The 18965-nt window shown below is 41.3% G+C and overlaps 1 protein-coding gene and 1 pseudogene across 8 annotated transcripts in view; both read left to right on the top strand.

Moving 5' to 3' along the window:
• Window positions 1-2287: 2287 nt before the first annotated feature.
• Window positions 2288-18965, top strand: part of PPP1R12B (protein phosphatase 1 regulatory subunit 12B) — a 222102-nt gene continuing 205424 nt past the window's right edge. For 2 of the 8 annotated variants that reach the window (XM_073217146.1, XM_073217147.1), the window contains exon 1: window positions 2288-4069. In XM_073217146.1, the coding sequence (XP_073073247.1) occupies window positions 3782-4069 (288 nt within the window). In that variant the 5' untranslated portion in view covers window positions 2288-3781. The remainder of the gene's footprint in view (window positions 4070-18965) is intronic. The other 6 variants (XM_073217141.1, XM_073217140.1, XM_073217142.1 and 3 more) reach the window with 5 other exon arrangements.
• LOC118969336 (protein FAM81A pseudogene) lies at window positions 13075-17858 on the top strand (annotated as a pseudogene).

The raw sequence follows: 18965 nt of genomic DNA, 5'->3' as shown, positions 1-18965 counted from the left end.
GAAGCCAGCCTTGACTTCTCCAAGTTTCTTTTGCCAAAGGTCAGTCCTCTGTGAGAAGTTATGGCTGGCTCCGACCTGACTTGAATCCAGAGGACACGGCTGGAACGTGACTAGCCTTTGGGAATACTGCGGCTGAAAATAAAACCAAACACCCAAACCTCATCTCGCTTCTCTCAGTTCATTGTGTAGTTTGGAACAGTAATGGCAAAGGAGTAGTGACTAGTCTTTCTAAACTTGCAAACCAACGAAATTTTGACCACCGCAGTGATTTCTGCATTGAATCCACATTGGTGTTAAGGAGCACCTGGTTCCCAAGCCCACTGAATGGTACGTCTCCTCCGCAGAGCCACGCATTCATTCACTGGGGCTCTGTCCGTGATTCTCTCCTGGAGATCCTCACATTGGTTATAGGAATAAACCAGAGAAGTAGCTTATGAGTTACAAACAAGGAATCCTGTTACTCTCAATCTAATTTTCAGTTAGTTGTTGCAGTTTTGCATTTATTGTTAGCATTTACTCACGGTAGTGAAGTGTTTTCTATTATAATTCTGGAGCTAGGGGCTTATTTTACCACCGAGATTTTCTGTTTTAATCCCTTCATTGTCTTCTCATCTTTCTACCCCAACTGTAAATGTGTATCCCAATTACAGTTCTGTCTTTAGAACTGAAATTGATTACTTCTTTGGGTGGTTCTCTGAGAAACAAGTCTTAAAAATGTCTCTTAGACATTTTAGAAAAAGCAGGAACTGTACTAAGTCTGATGTTAAGGAGAGATGGTATGATAAAACAAATACCTATAGTCGTAGCAACCAAACTGAAAAGGATTGGACAAAAGAAAAAAAAACCCTCCGTGGGCTGTATGTACAGGTTCCATTTGTCCACCAGAGGGTAGTATGTTAAATGATGGGAACAGAGGCTAGGCTGAAAAATATTCATAAACTCACCGGTTTTAAAAACGGAGTATTGTAATATTGTGATTTATTTTTAAGTGAATATTGGGAAATTAATGAAAGCTCCTTTACTTATTCAAGAATACACATGCATCATAGCTGGCTCATTACATTCATTTAAAAGCACAAAAATTGTATTTTATTTATACACAGGATTTCTCAGCATTTACTCACCTGTGTATAAAATATATTTCCTTTAGAATAGAGTATTTATGTAGGAAATATAAACTATCATGTTTGCTTGATGAGCTGATTGTATTAGATTATTCTCAAAGAGCCCTAGTTAGAGGAAGATATTTCAGAAAAAAAGTGCCTGATTTTAATTTTGAAAAACTTTTCAAGCCATTATACGTGGATTAATTTTGTTTTATTTTTTGTGGCATGACTTTTTTTGTGTGCTGAGCCAGTTAAATTAGCTTATAGTAATTATTACTGCTTTCTGTAATCAAATAGCTGGAAAGATACATTCCTCTCCCTCCAGTTAGGTATGCACTTAAATTACCCAAGGAACTTAACCTATATTTTTCTTTACGGTCTCCAAAGAGATTATTACACCCTTACTACCTCAGGAAAAAAAAAAAAAGCAAATGAAATAGATAGAGTAAGGAAGGACTTCTAGTTTTGAGACTGAATTCTTCTTGTTGAAATTTAAGTTCACACCTCTTGCGGAAGTAAGGATTTAACTTGAACTTTGCCAGTTTTAGCTTATTTATACAACTGGAACCAGGTATTTCTTCTTTCCTGGTTCTAAATGTGAAAAAAAATATACAGCCAAAATAAATGTAACATTGATCGCTGGAAATTTTACCCATTTAAAAATCAATTCTAGAAAACCAGTCTGCCAGTAAAACACACAATTAAATTACACATATTTCTTTTGAGCAGCTGTCATGTCCTAGGAACATAACAATAAAATGCTGCATGTGAACTGCTCTCAGAGATGTGCTCCTGAGATTTCAACAGTTTTCATTTTTTGCCGAAACCTTGCTCCTCTCTTACTTTTTGGCTTCCTTGTCAGAGTGGTAGAGTTTAGCTAATGATGGTTTCTTGAAAAGGGTTAGGCTACTAGCTAAGTATTCTTTCCCATCTGACTTAGCATCTCTTTTATGCTGTTAGGAGATTTCTATTTGAGAGTCCTGTGGGCAGTGTTAGTTACCAGCAAGACGCAGTTAGAATAGGAGCCTCCATGTTGATTAGTTACAACGTAAATCTCATACAGAATTTGTAATTGCAATAGATGATGAGGTATTACAAGTTCAATGGTGACTATAAATTAACGTAGGTGGCAATGAAAACAAGGCCATTAAAGTACACATTATTATACCTTGATTGTTTTTATTCACAGTATTTTATTCACAGTTTAAGAACATGCTGCAGCTAGACTTACTTCGTATTCATAAAGTATTTAAGAATACCTAATTAAAGCTTATTGTGGATAGACACAGTATTAAATACAATGTTTTGCATTTGTATGTCACTTTTCATTTGATTCTCAGTTCATGTCAGGGGAAACTGAGGCACAGGGAGATGTTCACATGAAAGAATATCATAAAGTTTCCCTTTACAATGCCCTAATCATTTTTTGCAAATTTTTTTCAATGAAAAATTTCAAACATACAGAAAAGTTTAAAGAACTTAATAATTGTATATGCTCTCTTTCATTACGGACAACACATTTAATAATACTTTGTTGGGACTAAGGCCCTGGGGGGGTATAGTTATTAAATCGATCTTACAGATGTTATCACTAAGTTTACTGTGAATATGAAAAAATGTACATAAGAGCTTAGTATGCTCTGTAGCATCTTTTTGTAACTTTGGGGATAAAAATCATAAAAGACAAAAAATTCTGTGTCCTAAGAATTTAATATCCATGAAAGGGTAGAGGAGGAGGGAGAAAGAAGGGAAATTACTGTTTATTGTGAGCTGATGTACACGGGGATAGTACTAGGTATCCTTGCATTTTTTCTCACTCGATCCACAGGACTACCCTGCGAGCTATTATTATTCCCATTTTACAAATAAGGGAACAGGATGGGAGAAGTCAAGTCACTAGTCTAGAGATGTTTCAATTTGAATTCAAAGGTTATGCTCTTCACTATACCTGGATACATCCTTCCCAGGACCTTTCCGGGTCTGGAATATAAGTGTCATGTTGAAAGTATTTATGCATAATATGTAGAACTGTATGGATATCCATGCTCCTCTTGCCCACACACAGTTACAGTAACACATGTTAATGTCTTATATGTTAATGTTAATAATACTCTAGATTTGGAACCAAAACGTGGATTTCAGTTTTTCAGGTAGTTTATGTCTAGTTTTCCCCAATAGAAAATAGAGGTAATTATTGCCCTTTTCCACTTCGAAGGACTGATATGAACATTAAGGGATCAAATATTAGTTGGTAGTCAGAACAAGAGTAGACTACGATTCCCAAGGTGCCCAAAGAGCCTGACGCCGGTCCAACAAACAGTTCCAGCTTTAGGGCAAAGGTGACCCCTCCAGGTCCCGCGCCCAAGTAGGGGGCAGCGGGGCTTCGCCTCTTTCCGGATGCATCCAGGGAGCTGTAGTTCCCTGAGGGTCCGGGCGCACGCTTAGGGCCAGTGTTCTACTACAAGTCCCGCGATGACCCGGGGCCGGGCGGCGCCTGCGTGTTGAAGCCGAGGGAGAGTGCGGGCGGCGCTCACGGCGGGAGGAGTAAAGATGGTGGCGCGGGGGTCTCCGCCTTCTGCTCCCAGCGGAGCGCTCTGAGGGAGGCGGCTGCGGCAACCCGAGCGGCAACAGCAGTCCGGTGGCGGGTTTCAGCAGCGGCTGCCGAGGCCGGAGCAATGGCGGAGCTGGAGCACCTGGGCGGGAAGCGGGCGGAGTCGGCGCGAATGCGGCGGGCTGAGCAGCTTCGGCGCTGGCGGGGCTCGCTGACCGAGCAGGAGTCGGCGGAGCGCCGCGCGGGGCGGCAGCCGCAGACCCGTTGCGGGAGCCCCAGGGTCCGCTTCGAGGACGGTGCCGTCTTCCTGGCCGCTTGCTCCAGCGGGGACACAGACGAGGTGAAAAAGCTCCTGGCGAGAGGTGCCGATATCAACACGGTCAACGTGGACGGCTTGACAGCCCTGCACCAGGTAACTCTCCGCGTCCTGCGGGCGTCTGGTCTCCCCCAGAGGTGCCCGCGACCCCTGCGAGCCTCCCCTGGAGGGTCGCTGTCACTGCCAAGCCCTCCAGCGCGGGCGCTGGTCCCGCTGATCCCGCTGGGATTCGCTCTCGGCCAGCTTCCTCCGCCAGCCAAGCCCTCTTCCTTCCCCGGGGTCTCCACCTAAGGCGATAGTGTCACCCCGCCGCCCGGTCAGTGTTTGTATTTCCCTCCACCCACTTGGGTTGTCATAGTTACTGGTGATTTGGTCCTGGGGTATCCCTTTGTCATCCGCACTTCTGCCCGGTTCGTGTGCCTGTGCACCGTGTCACTCATCCGTGCACTGTCAATGTCATTTGTCTGATGCCCTTTCGGAAAATTCAGGGTTCCGTCCGCGTGGCCCTGTCGAAGAGCGTCTTTAGACCACTTACAGCGTACATCTCTATTGGGGTGAAGCCAGCAGATCCGAGACCACACCGCTTGCCTTGCTGATTCGCAATGATTCATAAACAGCTGGTGTCTCCTATAGGGTACAGGCCCTAGAACAACTCTGAACTCGTTACGGGCGGCGTATTAGCAGCGTTCTCTCGCTGAGGACGTCCATGGAGAACCAACGGACTGAATCGCTTAGGCTTGTTAGATACCTATAGAATCGCCTGCTTCTTTTCTTTCTTTTTTCTTTTAAAGCCCTCTATAGAAATCACATGCCTTATGTATAGCTATATTATACGGATTGTGCGTAATTTAACAGTTCCGTGTTTGGTAATAACACCTTTACTTCTCTCATCTTACGCAACAGCATTCTGTCGTAAGTGCCCACCCTCCCTTCCCAAATGGAATTCCATCAGTCATTTTGGTGAGCTGAGAGCTGGACACCCACTCTTACTCTTCTTTCTTTTTCTTCTTCTGTCCTTGCAAAGTGAACGTGTTGGCATGAGAACCCACTTCTAACTAATAGTTTAATTTTGTGTCATACCACTTCCCTGAGTGTATCAGCCAATAGCTTCAAATTACTCCTCATCATGATTGGCAACCCTTCCCTTGCAGGAGGAAGAACCGTCTCTCCTTTTCACCCTCTTGAATCTGTTTTCTTTCCCCTGCTCATAGCAGTGCCCCACCAAAGGTAGCCATCAACATTTGTATACGCCTTTGCTGTTTAAAGATTGTTCTATATACCTTACTTCATGTGAATCTCAGCAGTGATCCTTTCAAGTAGGAGTGGCAGGTAGTTTTGTTATTCCCATTTTACAGGTGAGGAATCTGAAGCTTAAAATTGTTACTTGCACAAGATTAGAAAAGAAGTCGCCCTTAGGCATGAAATTTTCAGATTTAAATTCCAGAGCTTTATATGCCACCTAATTAGGAGCTGAATATAAGATGCCCAGAGGGCCACATTTATTATTTTAAATTTCTGAACTTTCTGAGAAGGTGAATTTTTATTTTCAAATGTATTTGAGATGTTGGAGATTGAGATCCTGGGGGAAAGAAACCATCTCGTGGGTTCATAGAAGATAGAGAAATAGAATCCAGCTTTATAATCCATGTGTTCCTTCACTATTTCATCGAAACACAGTTTTCTTAGTGTAACTCAGTACCCCTTTTTCTTTTAAGGGGTACTGCTACTCTGCTAGCTGAGTCTGGTCCTTACCATGCACATTTTAATAACATCCTGAGAAAAGTGCCTACTAAGGTCACTCTTGGTAGACCTTCTCCCCACACCAGACAGCCAGTTCTCTGGTCCTTTCTCCTGAGACTGACTTCCTTGGTGCCTTTCCCTCTCTCTGAACCGCCACCCGGACTGGGAAGCGCAACTTCTCTCAGTTAATGTGCTCTACACATTCAGTTATCTCTTGAAATAAGAGAGGAAAGAGATGACAGCCATGGAATGTATTTTTAAACACTTGTAAATGCAGTGTAGGCATTCCTCCCTCCTTGCAGGGCTGGCAATAAGGAGAGTAGAACAGGTATAGTGAATACTAGATAAATCCAGGTAAAGATTATGCTACTCAAAGAGCTGAGGTCAAAAACACCTTTTGTTGAGAAACCATCTCTTTGTTTCAATCAAGACAAGGGAGCTTTATTGACTCAGAAACTCTTACAAGTCAGTCTCTGCAGTTACAATATAGACTCCCATGGTCTGAAGAACTCTTTAAGGTACATAAAGGATTATTTTCAAAATGTGAGATTGGAGCCACCAGTAGCTGGACCACCTACTGTATGACCGATTGTCCTTCTGTGAAATGGAGAGTGGCACAATTAGCTGAATTATTTTAAATGAATGTCTGTTATATAAGCATGAGACGAATTATCAGGATAATCTTTTCCTTTCTTTCCTTTGTCCGTGGTTTCTTGGCCGACTATGGTTTATAATCTTGGCATGTTGGAAGAAACCCCCAGATGATATTAGGGGACCATTTTTCTCCTCCTCCCTCAAGGTCACAGTAGGTGATTGGAACTTCAAGTTGTGATGCCTTGATACTACTTTTGACTTAGAGCCCTTTCTTTCTTGGCAGCCTTGATTTGTCCATGAGGCGCTAAAGTCCAAGATAACCTCCAGGGGGCCTCTTAATAATACTTGAAATAGGCTGGGGTAAGAGGTACTGAGTGGTTAGACCTACGCTTATGAAAGCCTTGGAAGCTGATGTAGACTAAACTGGGGTGCATAAATTGTGTTTGCTCTAGTATCCTAGAGTCTTCAGTGAAAACTGCATTAATCTGACCCTGTAACCCTAGAAAGCACTTGTTTGCTCACAGAGGAATTCCCATGTCGTTTGTGTGTAAACAATATAGGCCATGAAGTATGGGTTAAGAATTCTGCATGGGCTGGTACCTCTTAAAACCTCTTACCCATCAAAGTGGATTATTAGCACCTATCTTGGCATCCTTAGCACTATGGTCTTGGGTGCTGTAGGTCTAGATACAGGCTCTTAAAACTATCTGCCATATTACTGGGCTGCTCTAAGTGGCAAGTCCTGCTTTTGGGAAGGAGGTTTTTCTGGGATTTGTTCAAATGAATGCCTGCTCATTCCTTTAGAATATATTCTGTTGGCATTTATATCTGTGGTGGTGTGGTGGGGGATACTAACATCAGTCCACGTAGATCTTGTCTCTAGATCAGTCTATCAGTCTTCATTTGGAGGAACACACACACCTGGAGACCAGGGTGATTCTATACTTGACCCGGAAATTCAGGTTAGTTTTGTAATGATCTCAAAGGCCAAATTTGGACCTTCAGGTCAGGGTCACTCCAGACTAGCATTCACTCCTCGTAGCCTCTGTCATTCTAGAGCTGCCCCAGTATGACCCTGGTCCCCAGGGAGATTAATGATTTGTTTCTCTAGATGAGGTTGGAGCTAGGGACAGACGAGGGAAGGAGGAAAGGCAGAACAATTTATATTAAGAGTGAGTCAGAAGACTAAGATGATAATGTGTTCAGTGCAAAATAGTATTTTGTACCATACATAGTGTGCCAACTTGTCTGGTAAAATAAAACTTGTATTATTACAAACCTTTCTCTTTTATTCCAAGTTTATTACTTAATCCTCAGTTCCATCTGTGAAGTGACTTTTGCCTTACTGATAAATTCTGTCAGGACACAAGTCGGTGTGGGATTAAGAAAATCCCATTGGTTTCTTCGTTACTATAGAACAGTCATCCTCAGTAGATGAGGAATGATCTAGAACTGTTGTCCTAAGTCACTTTAGTAGTTTACCGCTTCAGATTAGTTAATATGATGCATCAGACTATGTTGGGCATTTGGCCCCTTTCCTTATGAGTATTAGTCCCCAGTTTCCATGCCATAATGGACCTCAAAGCCGGATTTGGAGATTAGGCTTATTTTTATGGTGTTTTTTTTTGGTGGGAGGGAGTACAGATGCAAGTGACTTTTATTTGTTCCTTAGCCAAATATTTGTTCCCCATTCTTAAAAGTCCTATAAAGTGGCTATAGATTATCATTTGGGCTTTTAGAATCTTTTCTGTGAGTATTTAAAAATAGACAAGCTGTCAATGTGTATAGTTTAGGCATATTTCTGCTAAATGTACAGGGTTGGACAGGTCTTGGTAAATTAAAAGTGAATCATTACTTATTTTTATTTTTAAGTATTTTGAAATTAAAGTATACTTTATGTAAGTGAAATCCACCTTTTTAAAATGAAGAGTTGTATGAGTTGTGACAAATGCATACGTGTAATCACCACCACAATGAAGATATAGGACATTATTGTTACCCCCAAGATTTCTTTGCTCCTTGTAGCCAACTCCTTCTCCCACCTGCAACCCATGGCCACCATTTGTCAGTTTTCTGTTCCTACAACCACAGTGCCTTATAGATCAGTCATACAGAGTGAAGCTTTTTGAACTGGCTGCTTTCACTTGCTGTAATGTCTTGGATTCATCCCTGTTGTATGTGTCAGCCGTTCATTGGTGTATATTGCTGAGTGGTGTTCCACCATATGGGTATACCACAGTTTATTTACCCATTTACCCATTGAAAGACATTTGGATTATTTCCAGGTTTTGGAAATAATGAATTAAATCACTATAAACATTTACATGCACGTTTTTGAACATGATTTTCATTTCACTTAGTTAAATCCCTAGGAGTGGGATATCTGAGCCATGTGGTAAAGCATGTATAACTTTTTTAAAATTAAGGTATCATTGATATACAGTCTTATAAAGGTATCACATGAACAACATTGTGGTTTCAACATTCACCCATATTATCAAGTCCCCCCGCACCCCATTGCACTCACTGTCTATCAGCGTAGTAAGATGCTACAGAGTCACTACTTGTCTTCCCCTTGCTGTATGCTGTGCTGTACTGCCTTCCCCGTGACCTACCCACATTGAGAATGCTAATTATAATGCCCTTAATCCCCATCTCCCTTCCTCGCCACCCACCCTCCCCAACCCCTTCACTTTGGTAACTGCTAGTCCCTCGGAGTCTGTGAGTCTGCTGCTGTTTTTGTCCCTTCAGTTTTGCTTTGTTGTTATATTCCACAAATGAGGGAAATCATTGGTACTTGTCTTTCTCTGCTTGGCTTATTTCACTGAGCATAAGACCCTCTAGCTCTGTCCGTGTTGTAAGGCATGTATAACTTTAAAGGAAACTGCCAAATGCCAAAGTAGCTGTACCATTTTGCATTGCAACCAGCAACGTATGAGTTCTAGTTGCTTTGCATCCTTGTCAGCACTTGGTATTATCTTTTTTTTAAGCCATTTTAATAGTTACATAGTGCAAAGTCATTTTTTTAATGAGAACAATACCACTACTCCTAGTTACAGTAGCGGGAGCAGTAACAGTGGTAATAGTAATAGTAGCTCCTCTTACATGGTATTTATTCTGAGCCAGGGACTATTCTAAGTTCTTTTAATATATTAACTTGTGTATAAGACTCAACAGAACTCATGAGATAGGTACTTTTAGTATTGTGTGAGTTTTACAGAGAGGGAAACCAAGACACTGCCCAGGGTCACATAGGTAATACATGACAGAGCTAGAAAATATTTAAGCCCAGGCAGTCTGACTGTAGAATCCATGTTCTTAACTTTATATTGCCTCTCATTGTAAACAAAATCAGAAAATGTAATTATGAAGCAAAAGTTGAAAATGATTTCAAATCAGGCTATTCAGGAATAAACACGATTAACATTTTAGTGTATTCCTTTCAGGTTTTTAAAAAAATGTTCATTTTATTGTTTATATGTGTGTGTACATTTATATGTAAGAATATATTTATAAAGTTAGTACCATACCCTTTGCTTCCTGATTTTTTCACCTAATTTTCCTTATACTCATTCCCCTGTATCATTAAATATGCTTTGAAAGTAAAATTTTTGACATTTGAGTAATATGTCATCATTTGCATGTGCTCTGATGTATTTATTTTCCCTTTTAGAAGTTTTATTAGATTGTTAGTTTACAACTAATAGTGAATACCTGATGGTAGTCGTGTGTGCTGAAGTATGTATGTTCATTGGTAGGTGCACTGTCTGCCCTTGGGCACTCATAATCTGGTTTGCAGATAGATACATAAAAAACCAGTTATTTTCTGTGCCGCACAGGCAAAGATGTTCTACGTGAAGGGACAAAGGAAGGCAGGCAGTCTGGGATGACAGAGAAATGTGGGCAGAGAAATAGGAATGAGTGCGGTATGTAGGCAAGAGGACTCGGGCGAGTCTTAATGGATGTGTTTGGAGGGTTAAGGGCAGGAGTGGGGATGACATCCTAGAGGGCTCTGAATATCGAACGTCAGGCCAAGAAGGCTTGACGGAGTCCTTAGGAATTTTGAGCAGGAGAGTGAGTCTGACCAAAGCAGTATTGCAGGAATATGGAGTTGCAGTTGGATTTCAGAATGAATGGAAGGACAGAGATGAAAGAGCCATCTGAGAGAATGGAGATGAGGGGGAAAAGTGTAATGCAGTTGTAGCCTGAGTATGAAAGAATTGTTATTCAGATAGAGAAAGGATTCAGTGTAATATCAGACTGAGGTTCTCTGAAGACCTCCAGGTAGAAATGCCTGTAGACAGACGTCTATGTGATTCACAGCTAGTCATGACCTCCCCGTCTAGGCCCTAGTTTTCTCATATTTAAAATAAGCAACTCGGATATTAGCATAAAGGTGAGAGTTGAGGCAATGAGTGTGGAAGGTGGGGGAGAAAATACAAAAGAGAAGAGCAGAAACGTAAGTAGGTGGTAGGCAGAGGTTGTAGAAGTTCCGTTATAGAAAAGGGAGTAAGTGGAAGGCTGAGTCCTGCCCCCTCCAAGATGTCCACGTCCACTCCCCAGAACCTGTGGATGTTACCTCATGTGGCAAACCGGACTTTGCTGTTGTGATTATGTTTAGAATCTTGAAATGGAAAGGCTACCCTGGGTTATCCAGGTGAGCCCAATATGTAGACATAAGAGTCTTTTTAAGGGAGGCATGAGAGCAGAGTCAGTATTAGGAGATGAGACGACAGAGGGAAGAGATCAGAGGGAGGGAGGGAGGGAGGCGCCTTGAGCCCAGGAGCGCAGGCAGCCCCTGGGAGCCGGACAGCAGTGCAGCGGTGTCTGTCGCCCTTCAGAGCCTCCCAGGGGGCTTGGTTCCCTGCCGGAATCATGGTTTTCGCCCGCTGAGACAGAGTTGAGTTTTGACCTCCAGATCTGTAAGATCATAAATATATGTTGTTTTAGGCCACTAGTTTGTGGTAATTTGTGAGAGCAGCAGTAGGAAGCTAATAGAGAGGAGAACCAGGAAAGCAGAGATATTGAAGAGTTTCAAGCAATGGATGATCAAACAAGTAAAAGGAAATTGAGGAGAAGGCCTGAAAAAAACTGTTGGATTTGATCATTTGTTACCTTTGTAATCAGTTTTAGGAGCACTGTTTTTGAAGACTTTGATGGTGATTATGTGAAGTTTTTTCCTATTAAGGGTAACTGAAGTTGTTAGTCTTTATGTTGACTTTTGAAAGAAAAAAAAAATAGATTTACTGTCAATATGATTGTAACTGTAAATTAAATTAGGGCCTAAATATGTATGAGAAAAATCCTAAAAAACTGGCTTCTGGTTAGTTCAAGTGGTTTCATTATTCAAGAATTAAGAATGCTTTGGGATATTAAACCTGACAGTAGAGGTTGGAAGGTTACGTTCCTATTACTGAAGGGCTGATTCGTTAGTTTAGATTATTTTACTTCCCAGCTCTGGTTGGGCCCATTTCCCTCTCATTAGCACTGTCACTGGAAGGCAGCCTTAGGACAGTGTGGTGAGAGGGAGGTGGTACCAATCAGCAGTTTCTTCTGCCATCTAATCTTTTACATTGATTTATTGAATGTTTACTCTGCTTGGTTCTGTGTTCTTGTTACTTAGCAATTGATACATTTTAGAAACTACTAAAAAGAATTTTGGGAATGTTCTCCAGAATATCTAGTTCCTGTTATCATTATAGTAAGACATTGGCTTGACAGTGATTTCCTATTCTAGCATTTCGGCTTTTGGGAGCCAGAGGGAGAGTATTATATTCATTGATATTTTGACTATTTTAATCTATTCTTATGGATGAAAGTGATCATATTTACACCTTTCTGCCTAAAGATGGTAAAAGATGGAAGTTTGAGATCTTTAATAAATCTTTATGGTTCAACATAGTAATAGTGAACCCATGTTAAAAGTCTTGACCCAGCATTTCCTACAGGGCGAGGCATTGAGACCTCATTTGGATCGCGACTGAAGCTTGTTCAGTTTGTTGACTTTTTTTTTTTTTTTTTTTGCTTTGAATGTGCTGGTTTTTTTCTCTTGCTTTTAATTGTGTAAGTTGAAATTTGTTTCTTGAGTCTTGCATTTTAGACCGTAACCAGTTTGAGTAAACTGGGGGGACTTGAGGTTTTATCAGGCATGCAGAGATCCTATTTGTTTCATGAGTCAATTTAATTGGCAACTGACGTGTTAGTTCTCAATATGGAAAATTGATCTCTGTGGTTTCTAATGCAATATTATACTGCATTGTAGTTATGTGGGATGGGTTTATGGAAGAATTTAGAAAAGATTTTGTACTTAGAATACTTAAACATCAAAATACTGTGAGAATCTTTTGGCATCATATTCTAATGCAGTTTGGGAAAATATTTTATAATGCCAAGTTCAGAATATCCATGATGTATTTGGCATAAACCTGGCTTTTACATAAGAATTTTTGGTTTAGTGACTCACTTTTTATTTTTTAAAAAGCATTTTTATTATGGAATACTTCAAAATATAAAAGTAGAAAAATATAATGAATTCTCTGAAGTTACCAACTCACACTAAGTTTTCTTATAGCTTCTCTCCCCATCCTCAATATACTGGATTATTTTACAACCAATCCTAGATAATCACATAATTATATTGTAAATATTTCAATATGTATTTCTAAAAGATGGTAATTTAAATATAAACAATCATAATTTCATTATCACACCTAAATATTGAGCACTCACATTAATATCATACAATATTCAGTAATGTTTAAATTTCCTGTATGGTTCATGGATTTTTTTTTTTTTTACAGATGGCTCATTCAAATCAGGCTATGTATCTTAAGACTCTGAATCTGTAGTTTCCTCCTTATTTGTTTTCTCTGCATCTTATGTGTTGAAAAACTGGAGTGTTTGTCCTGTAGCGTTGCCACAGTTTGGATTTTGCTGACTATGTGCCTTGTAGTGTTAACATGCTCCTTTGTCTCCTGTATTTTCTATAAACTGGTAATTAGATCGGGAGGTTTGATCTGATTCAGATTTGAATTTTTTGGCAAGAGGACATGATAGGTGGGGTGTACACTCTAATCAGGAGGCATATAATATCTTGTTATCCCTCGCTTTGTGGTTTAGTGGCCACCGGTGGCCTAACAGAATTTTGAAGTTTGAAGCCAGTCTTGACTAGGTGTGAATTCTTTTAATTAATTCTTCTAATTATCATCACATTTCCTTGCATCAAAACCTTCTAATTGGGATACCAGTGATCAGGTAGAAAATGTAAATTGTAAACACTGTGAATAAAATGCTTAATACAGGAATAGTGTATTGACTTACAAGGCTTGACACGGTGCTCAGCAAGTACCTTTCATATGTAAATATTTGTTAGTGATGATGACAAGGGAGTAAATTTTATCTCCTTTTAAGCTGTTCCATTAACTCTCAGCTGAAGTTCCCCTTATTTTAAAGTATTGTTAAAAGTTCCAGTTTAGTAATATTGTTTCTTATTCTGGTGGTGGTTTCAGCATCACCACCAGTCCATAACCTTCATTGTGAAAGAAAACTTTGGGCACCCCGCGCAAATGTGAATTATTAAAAAGAAAATGGCCCAAAGGAACACTGTATTTCCTTCTCTTGTCTCCGAGGAAAGGTATAATATATGGAAAATATGCATCTAAGGCGAGTTAGAACCATGCCCAGCACAGCCAGTCCCTGACTATGGCACCCTACTCATCAGTAGGCCTAGTGGAGCAGCTGGAAGATAGGATCCTCTGCCAGGGGACAACCACTGCCGCCCCATGGAGCAAGCCTTCCGGATTAAAGACACACTGTCAACAGTTTGCAGAAAATGCAAAACAAAGGGGGAGGCGACCGCTTGGCTAGGCTCTTCTTGGAGGAGCACATCAGAAGCATAACTGCCATAGTGAAGCAACTTAGTCGCGATATGGAGGTACTCCGGGAGCAGATCCGTGCCCGGGACAACATTAGCTACGGAACTAATTCTGCCTTAAAGCCTCTGGAGATGCGGCAGCTCTTCGGTTTGGGAAATCTTCAGGGAAGAACGGCAAGGTGCGACGCCAGCACAGCCAGACTGCAGAGCTCAGGACGACCTACGAACCTACAAGGGCCTCCAGCAGCTGAACAAAGAACAGCAAGCTGCCAAACTTATCTCGGCAACAAAAATCAAAGATGCAGAGGGACGGGTTTCTCAGCTTTTGAACAGACTGGACTTGTCAATATCGTAGCAAAGCACCAAACGGAAGATGTCTCACAGAGATAGTAACCATCAGCTTTAGCTTTTGGATACTAAATTTCAAGGTACAGTTGAGGAACTCAGTAATGAGATTTTATCTGCATGGAATTGATGGCAACAGGAACAGGAATGGATAGAAAAAGAATTTTTACAGAAAATTGATCAGCTTTCCTTGATTGTTAAGGGAAACAGTGGAGCCAGTGAAAGGGACGTGGAAAAGAAACTCAGCCGCAGCCAGATTTGACAAAATAGAAGAGAGTCAGAAGAAGACTATGGAGGTGCAGAGAGTTAAACAAGAAGAGGAGAAGGTGCACAGGCGGATCACCAAGCTGGAACTACAGGTGAGCGAGGACATGAAGGAACTGAAAGCAGAAGCGGATGCTGGGTTTACAGCCATCTGTGAAAGCGTGGGATCCCTCAGGCACGTTCTTGAAGCCCAGGTGAAGCTGGGTAAGGACCAGCTGCAGAGGCCGGGGAAGGGAGTGGGACGAGGACCTCGAAGGTGGTTTCGGCAGTGGGACTGGGAGCTCCATACCTCCGTAGCCAGGCCGCCGCTGCATTCGAGATTACTCTACTCATGGCGTGCATGTGCCAGGAATTGTGTTTTCATGGGTCTTAATGTTTACCTTGAGTCTTGAAAACGCTCTTTCTTTAAAAGTATTAAATACAGTTGTTTTTCTTCTTGCCTCTTCATTTTTTTGTGTGTGTTTCCTGTGAAATAATAGCTTTATAGAGGACTTTCCCTGTAGTGCCCAGAAGCTCAGTTTCCTGTGTGGGAGCCCCAGCTGTTGGCGTGCAGTCAGTGGGGCACTTTTCTGTCTGGCTTATAGTAATCTGATTTCAGGTGGGCTGTGTGGGCTGTCAGCTCAGCAGGGAGAATACTCGGGGCTCTGCAGCTGGAGTTGCTATGGGTACAGCTGCCCTTCACGCAACCTGCAGCAATGGCGGGGGCCACAGGCCAGCAGGACCCGGTGCCTGCCATCAGGAAGGAGCTCCCGGGGTAGCTTCCACATACTTCCCTGGCTGGTCTGAAACAGCTGAGAAAGCTGGGAGGGTCTCCCTCTGCCCACCCAGGAGCAAAGTTTGATTTTACTGCCGGCCAGGGGGCCACGCACTGCAGGGAGAAGCCTAGGGGCTGCATTGCTAGCAAAGGGGATGGAGCATCTGGGGCTTTGGAGAGTTCCTAACCTGTTGGGCTGAGGGCAGGCTGAGGAGGTACTGTCCACCTGCCCTTTCTCCTGAGCAAAGAGCTCTGTGTAACCCTTGGCCCTCTGGCACCCCTCTCACTGCTGGGAAGTCTTTCAGTCTTCCGGCTTTGCTTTTGTCTCGGGGCTGGTAGAGCATACCCGTTCTCCACGAGTGGCTGGGATCTCAGCCTCATCTAGTGTTCCACCTGTCTTTGCTGTCGAACCCCTCTAATCACCAGAGCACCATGTAACGTGGGTTCATGTTCTGGGAGCAGATGTCCAGGGCCAGGTATTCCGAGGTCCTGGGCTCCTGCTCCCTCCCCGCTCTGTTCCGCTTCCTCCCACCTGTGGGATGGGATAGGGGGAGGGTTTGGGTCCCACTGGATCACAGCTTTGCCACTTTACCCTTTTCTGTGAGGTGTTTTCCTCTTCTCCAGATATAGACAGTCAGATCTGCAGTCTTCAGGTTGTTTTCCAGTTTAGTTGTGTTTGCTGTATTTTCATGTTCTATGTAATTTGGGGAGGGGGTTTCTCACTTGCCTTGTTATATTGCCATCTTTTTCCCAGAATCCCCTGAGAGCATTCTTTGTGTGATTCATATTCTTTTACATTTATTAAGGTCAGTTATGTGGCCCAGAATGTGGTCTGTCTTGGTGAATGTTCCGTATGAGCTTGAGAGGAATGTTTATTCTGCTGCCATTGGATGAAGTGTTCTGCAGGTGTCAGATCCAGCTGGTAGGTGATGCTGAGCAGTTCAACTAAATGCTGCTGACTTTCTGCCTGCTGGGTCTGTCCCATTTCTGAATGAGGGTCATTGAAGCCTCTAACTATGATAGTGGATTTGTCTGTTTCTAAAAACATTTCTATTGGTTTTTAAATATGGTTTTTACCACTTCAAAAAATAAAAAAATAAAAGAAAACTTTGAAGGAAAGGCTGCAAAGAAAACTGAAAAATAGAGTCAGAGTAAACTGGCTGAGTACAAGGAGTGGAAAGAAACTTCCTTTACGGGCATCTGCCTTAAGCAGGAGAAGATCTGAAGAGAAGAGTGTCCAGTCTAAGTGTATCGGTTTTGGGCAGTCGACTTTGGGAAATAATGTGCCTGTCTTAGAAAATGGACGTGATGTTTGGAGCACTCATATAGAGACTGGTTGGCTGGCTGGTGTTGTGCTCCTGGAGGTTGAGGAGAGACCGGCCCTTCTAACTGAACATGAATTTCACAGTAGTGTGCATGGTTGTATGAACTGTACTTACATGGAACATTTCCTGGGAAGCAGGCTTACTTTCCTTCTTATTCTCTGCAACATTTTTGCCAGGTTCCTTTTTTTAGTTAGTTATTTTTACTTATGTATTTATTTTTTTGTCAGTTAGCCTAGCTAAGTGGTGTGACTTAAAAGTACCAAGGCAGATTGTGTTTGGGTCTTTGGACACAGCGTTACTGCTTTATAGTCTTTATAATCATGCCTCTTGTATTGATTTTCCTCCCTGTGTTTAGATTGTTCCTGTTTGACAGTAAATAGCATGAAAGATGAGGTCAAAAGAATGACTCATCTCATTATAAATCACTAGGGGTAATGGAAAATGATTTTGAAGGATGACTGTGCTGCCTTTCATCTGTCGAGAATCATTTACCTGTTGGAGACCTCCTACAGCATAGGGACCCGACTGAGGAGGCCCGTCCATTCAGTGTCTCGCCAACTGCCCTACTGGGCTAGTCGCAGGGGTATTTTACTGATGGAATTCTAAATGCTTAGTTGGTATTTAAAATAGGCAACATATTTATGATTGGCATAAGTTTTCAGGTTAGAGTGGAGACTGTTTGCGTTGCTTTAGGTCTTTCTGTGCTATAGCCATTTCATGAGTCATAAGGCTCAAAGTTCTTTAAAGAGAAATAACTTTGAAATATAATGATGTCTGTCTTTGTTTCTAGTCAGTACCTAAATAATTGTTAGTAAGGCTAAAAAAAATACCAACGGATGAGGAATTGCCTGTTCTGTCCATAAAGTGCTTCTGTGGTGTAGATCCTTAAGAATTTGAATGATCCTTTATTAATTTTTTGGCCAAGTGTTTACTGAGCATTTCCTAGGTGCTACATCCTATAGTAGATGCTGGAATACAAAGATGGCATAGTTCCTGCTCTCAGGGATTCTGGAGTTATTGGAAACTCATAGTTTTAAAGATATAATCTCGTTCATATAGCTCCTGGTGTTGAATCCATTTCCTATTACTCTGTTCATAGTAAAAGTAGAGAAAAGGTATTGATCATTACCTACAGTTTGCCTTTGTGTATTTTTAGATAATCAAGTCTTTGTCCTTACTCTTCTCTAATCTAGTACTTAGTTTTCTCTAATCTAATAAACAGGACCATCCCTTTAATTTATTATAAGATCAATTTCCAAATCATTAATCATTTTGCTCTCTCTCCTGTGGTTTCCAAGCCATCCAGCTCCCTCTGGGCTCTGGTACGGTGATAAGAGTAAGTAAAGCTTCGGTTCTGCGGACCGCCGCTAGGGTAAAGACAGTTAAAGGGCCACTTGAAAGTACAGCTGTAGGACTAGCTGTTTGCATGGTTCTGTTACAGGATTATCAAGTTATGGGACATTATAGCAAAAAGAACCTGAAAGGACATCTGATCTACCACTGTCATTTTACAAATAGAAATCTGATGCCTACAAAGAAGTTGAAAGATGCTATAATCATGGAACAGAAATATAATATAATGAAAACCTTTAATTACAAAACATGGTTAAATTTGTGCTTGATGGTTCTACTGATACTCTTTTCTGTCTGTGAAAATGTGGTTGTTTGCAAGATAACTATGAGAAAAAGCAAAATACTCTCAATTCTTTTGAAGAACTTTTGAAGAAGAATAGCACCTTATGGTTGTGTTTCTCTTTCAAAAACTTTAATAGAAACATTATAGGGTATTCACATTCTAAGAGAATCAATCTAAGAGTTCTTTTAAGTATTGTGTTTTCACAATAGATTTGTTAATCTCTACATTTACTACTAAGCAACATGATGGCATTAAAGCATGATTACATAAAAGAAAAAACAATTCACTTGTACAAATAGCATCCTAACACAGAATATTTATTTTTCTTTGTTCTTTCCCAGGCCATATTAATTTTTACAAATATTTTAACATAGTAGAGCTCACACAGCGTCATTAAGTGCCATTTACGGAGTGCCCACTGTGTACCAAATGTGGCAGTACACATTTTGCTTTTTCTGTTA

This window comes from Manis javanica, chromosome 11 (assembly GCF_040802235.1).
Source record: "Manis javanica isolate MJ-LG chromosome 11, MJ_LKY, whole genome shotgun sequence".
In the NCBI taxonomy this organism is placed as follows: Eukaryota; Metazoa; Chordata; class Mammalia; order Pholidota; family Manidae; genus Manis; species Manis javanica.
Note: the sequence above shows the minus strand (reverse complement) of the source record. Positions and strands in the feature narration are given on the sequence as shown.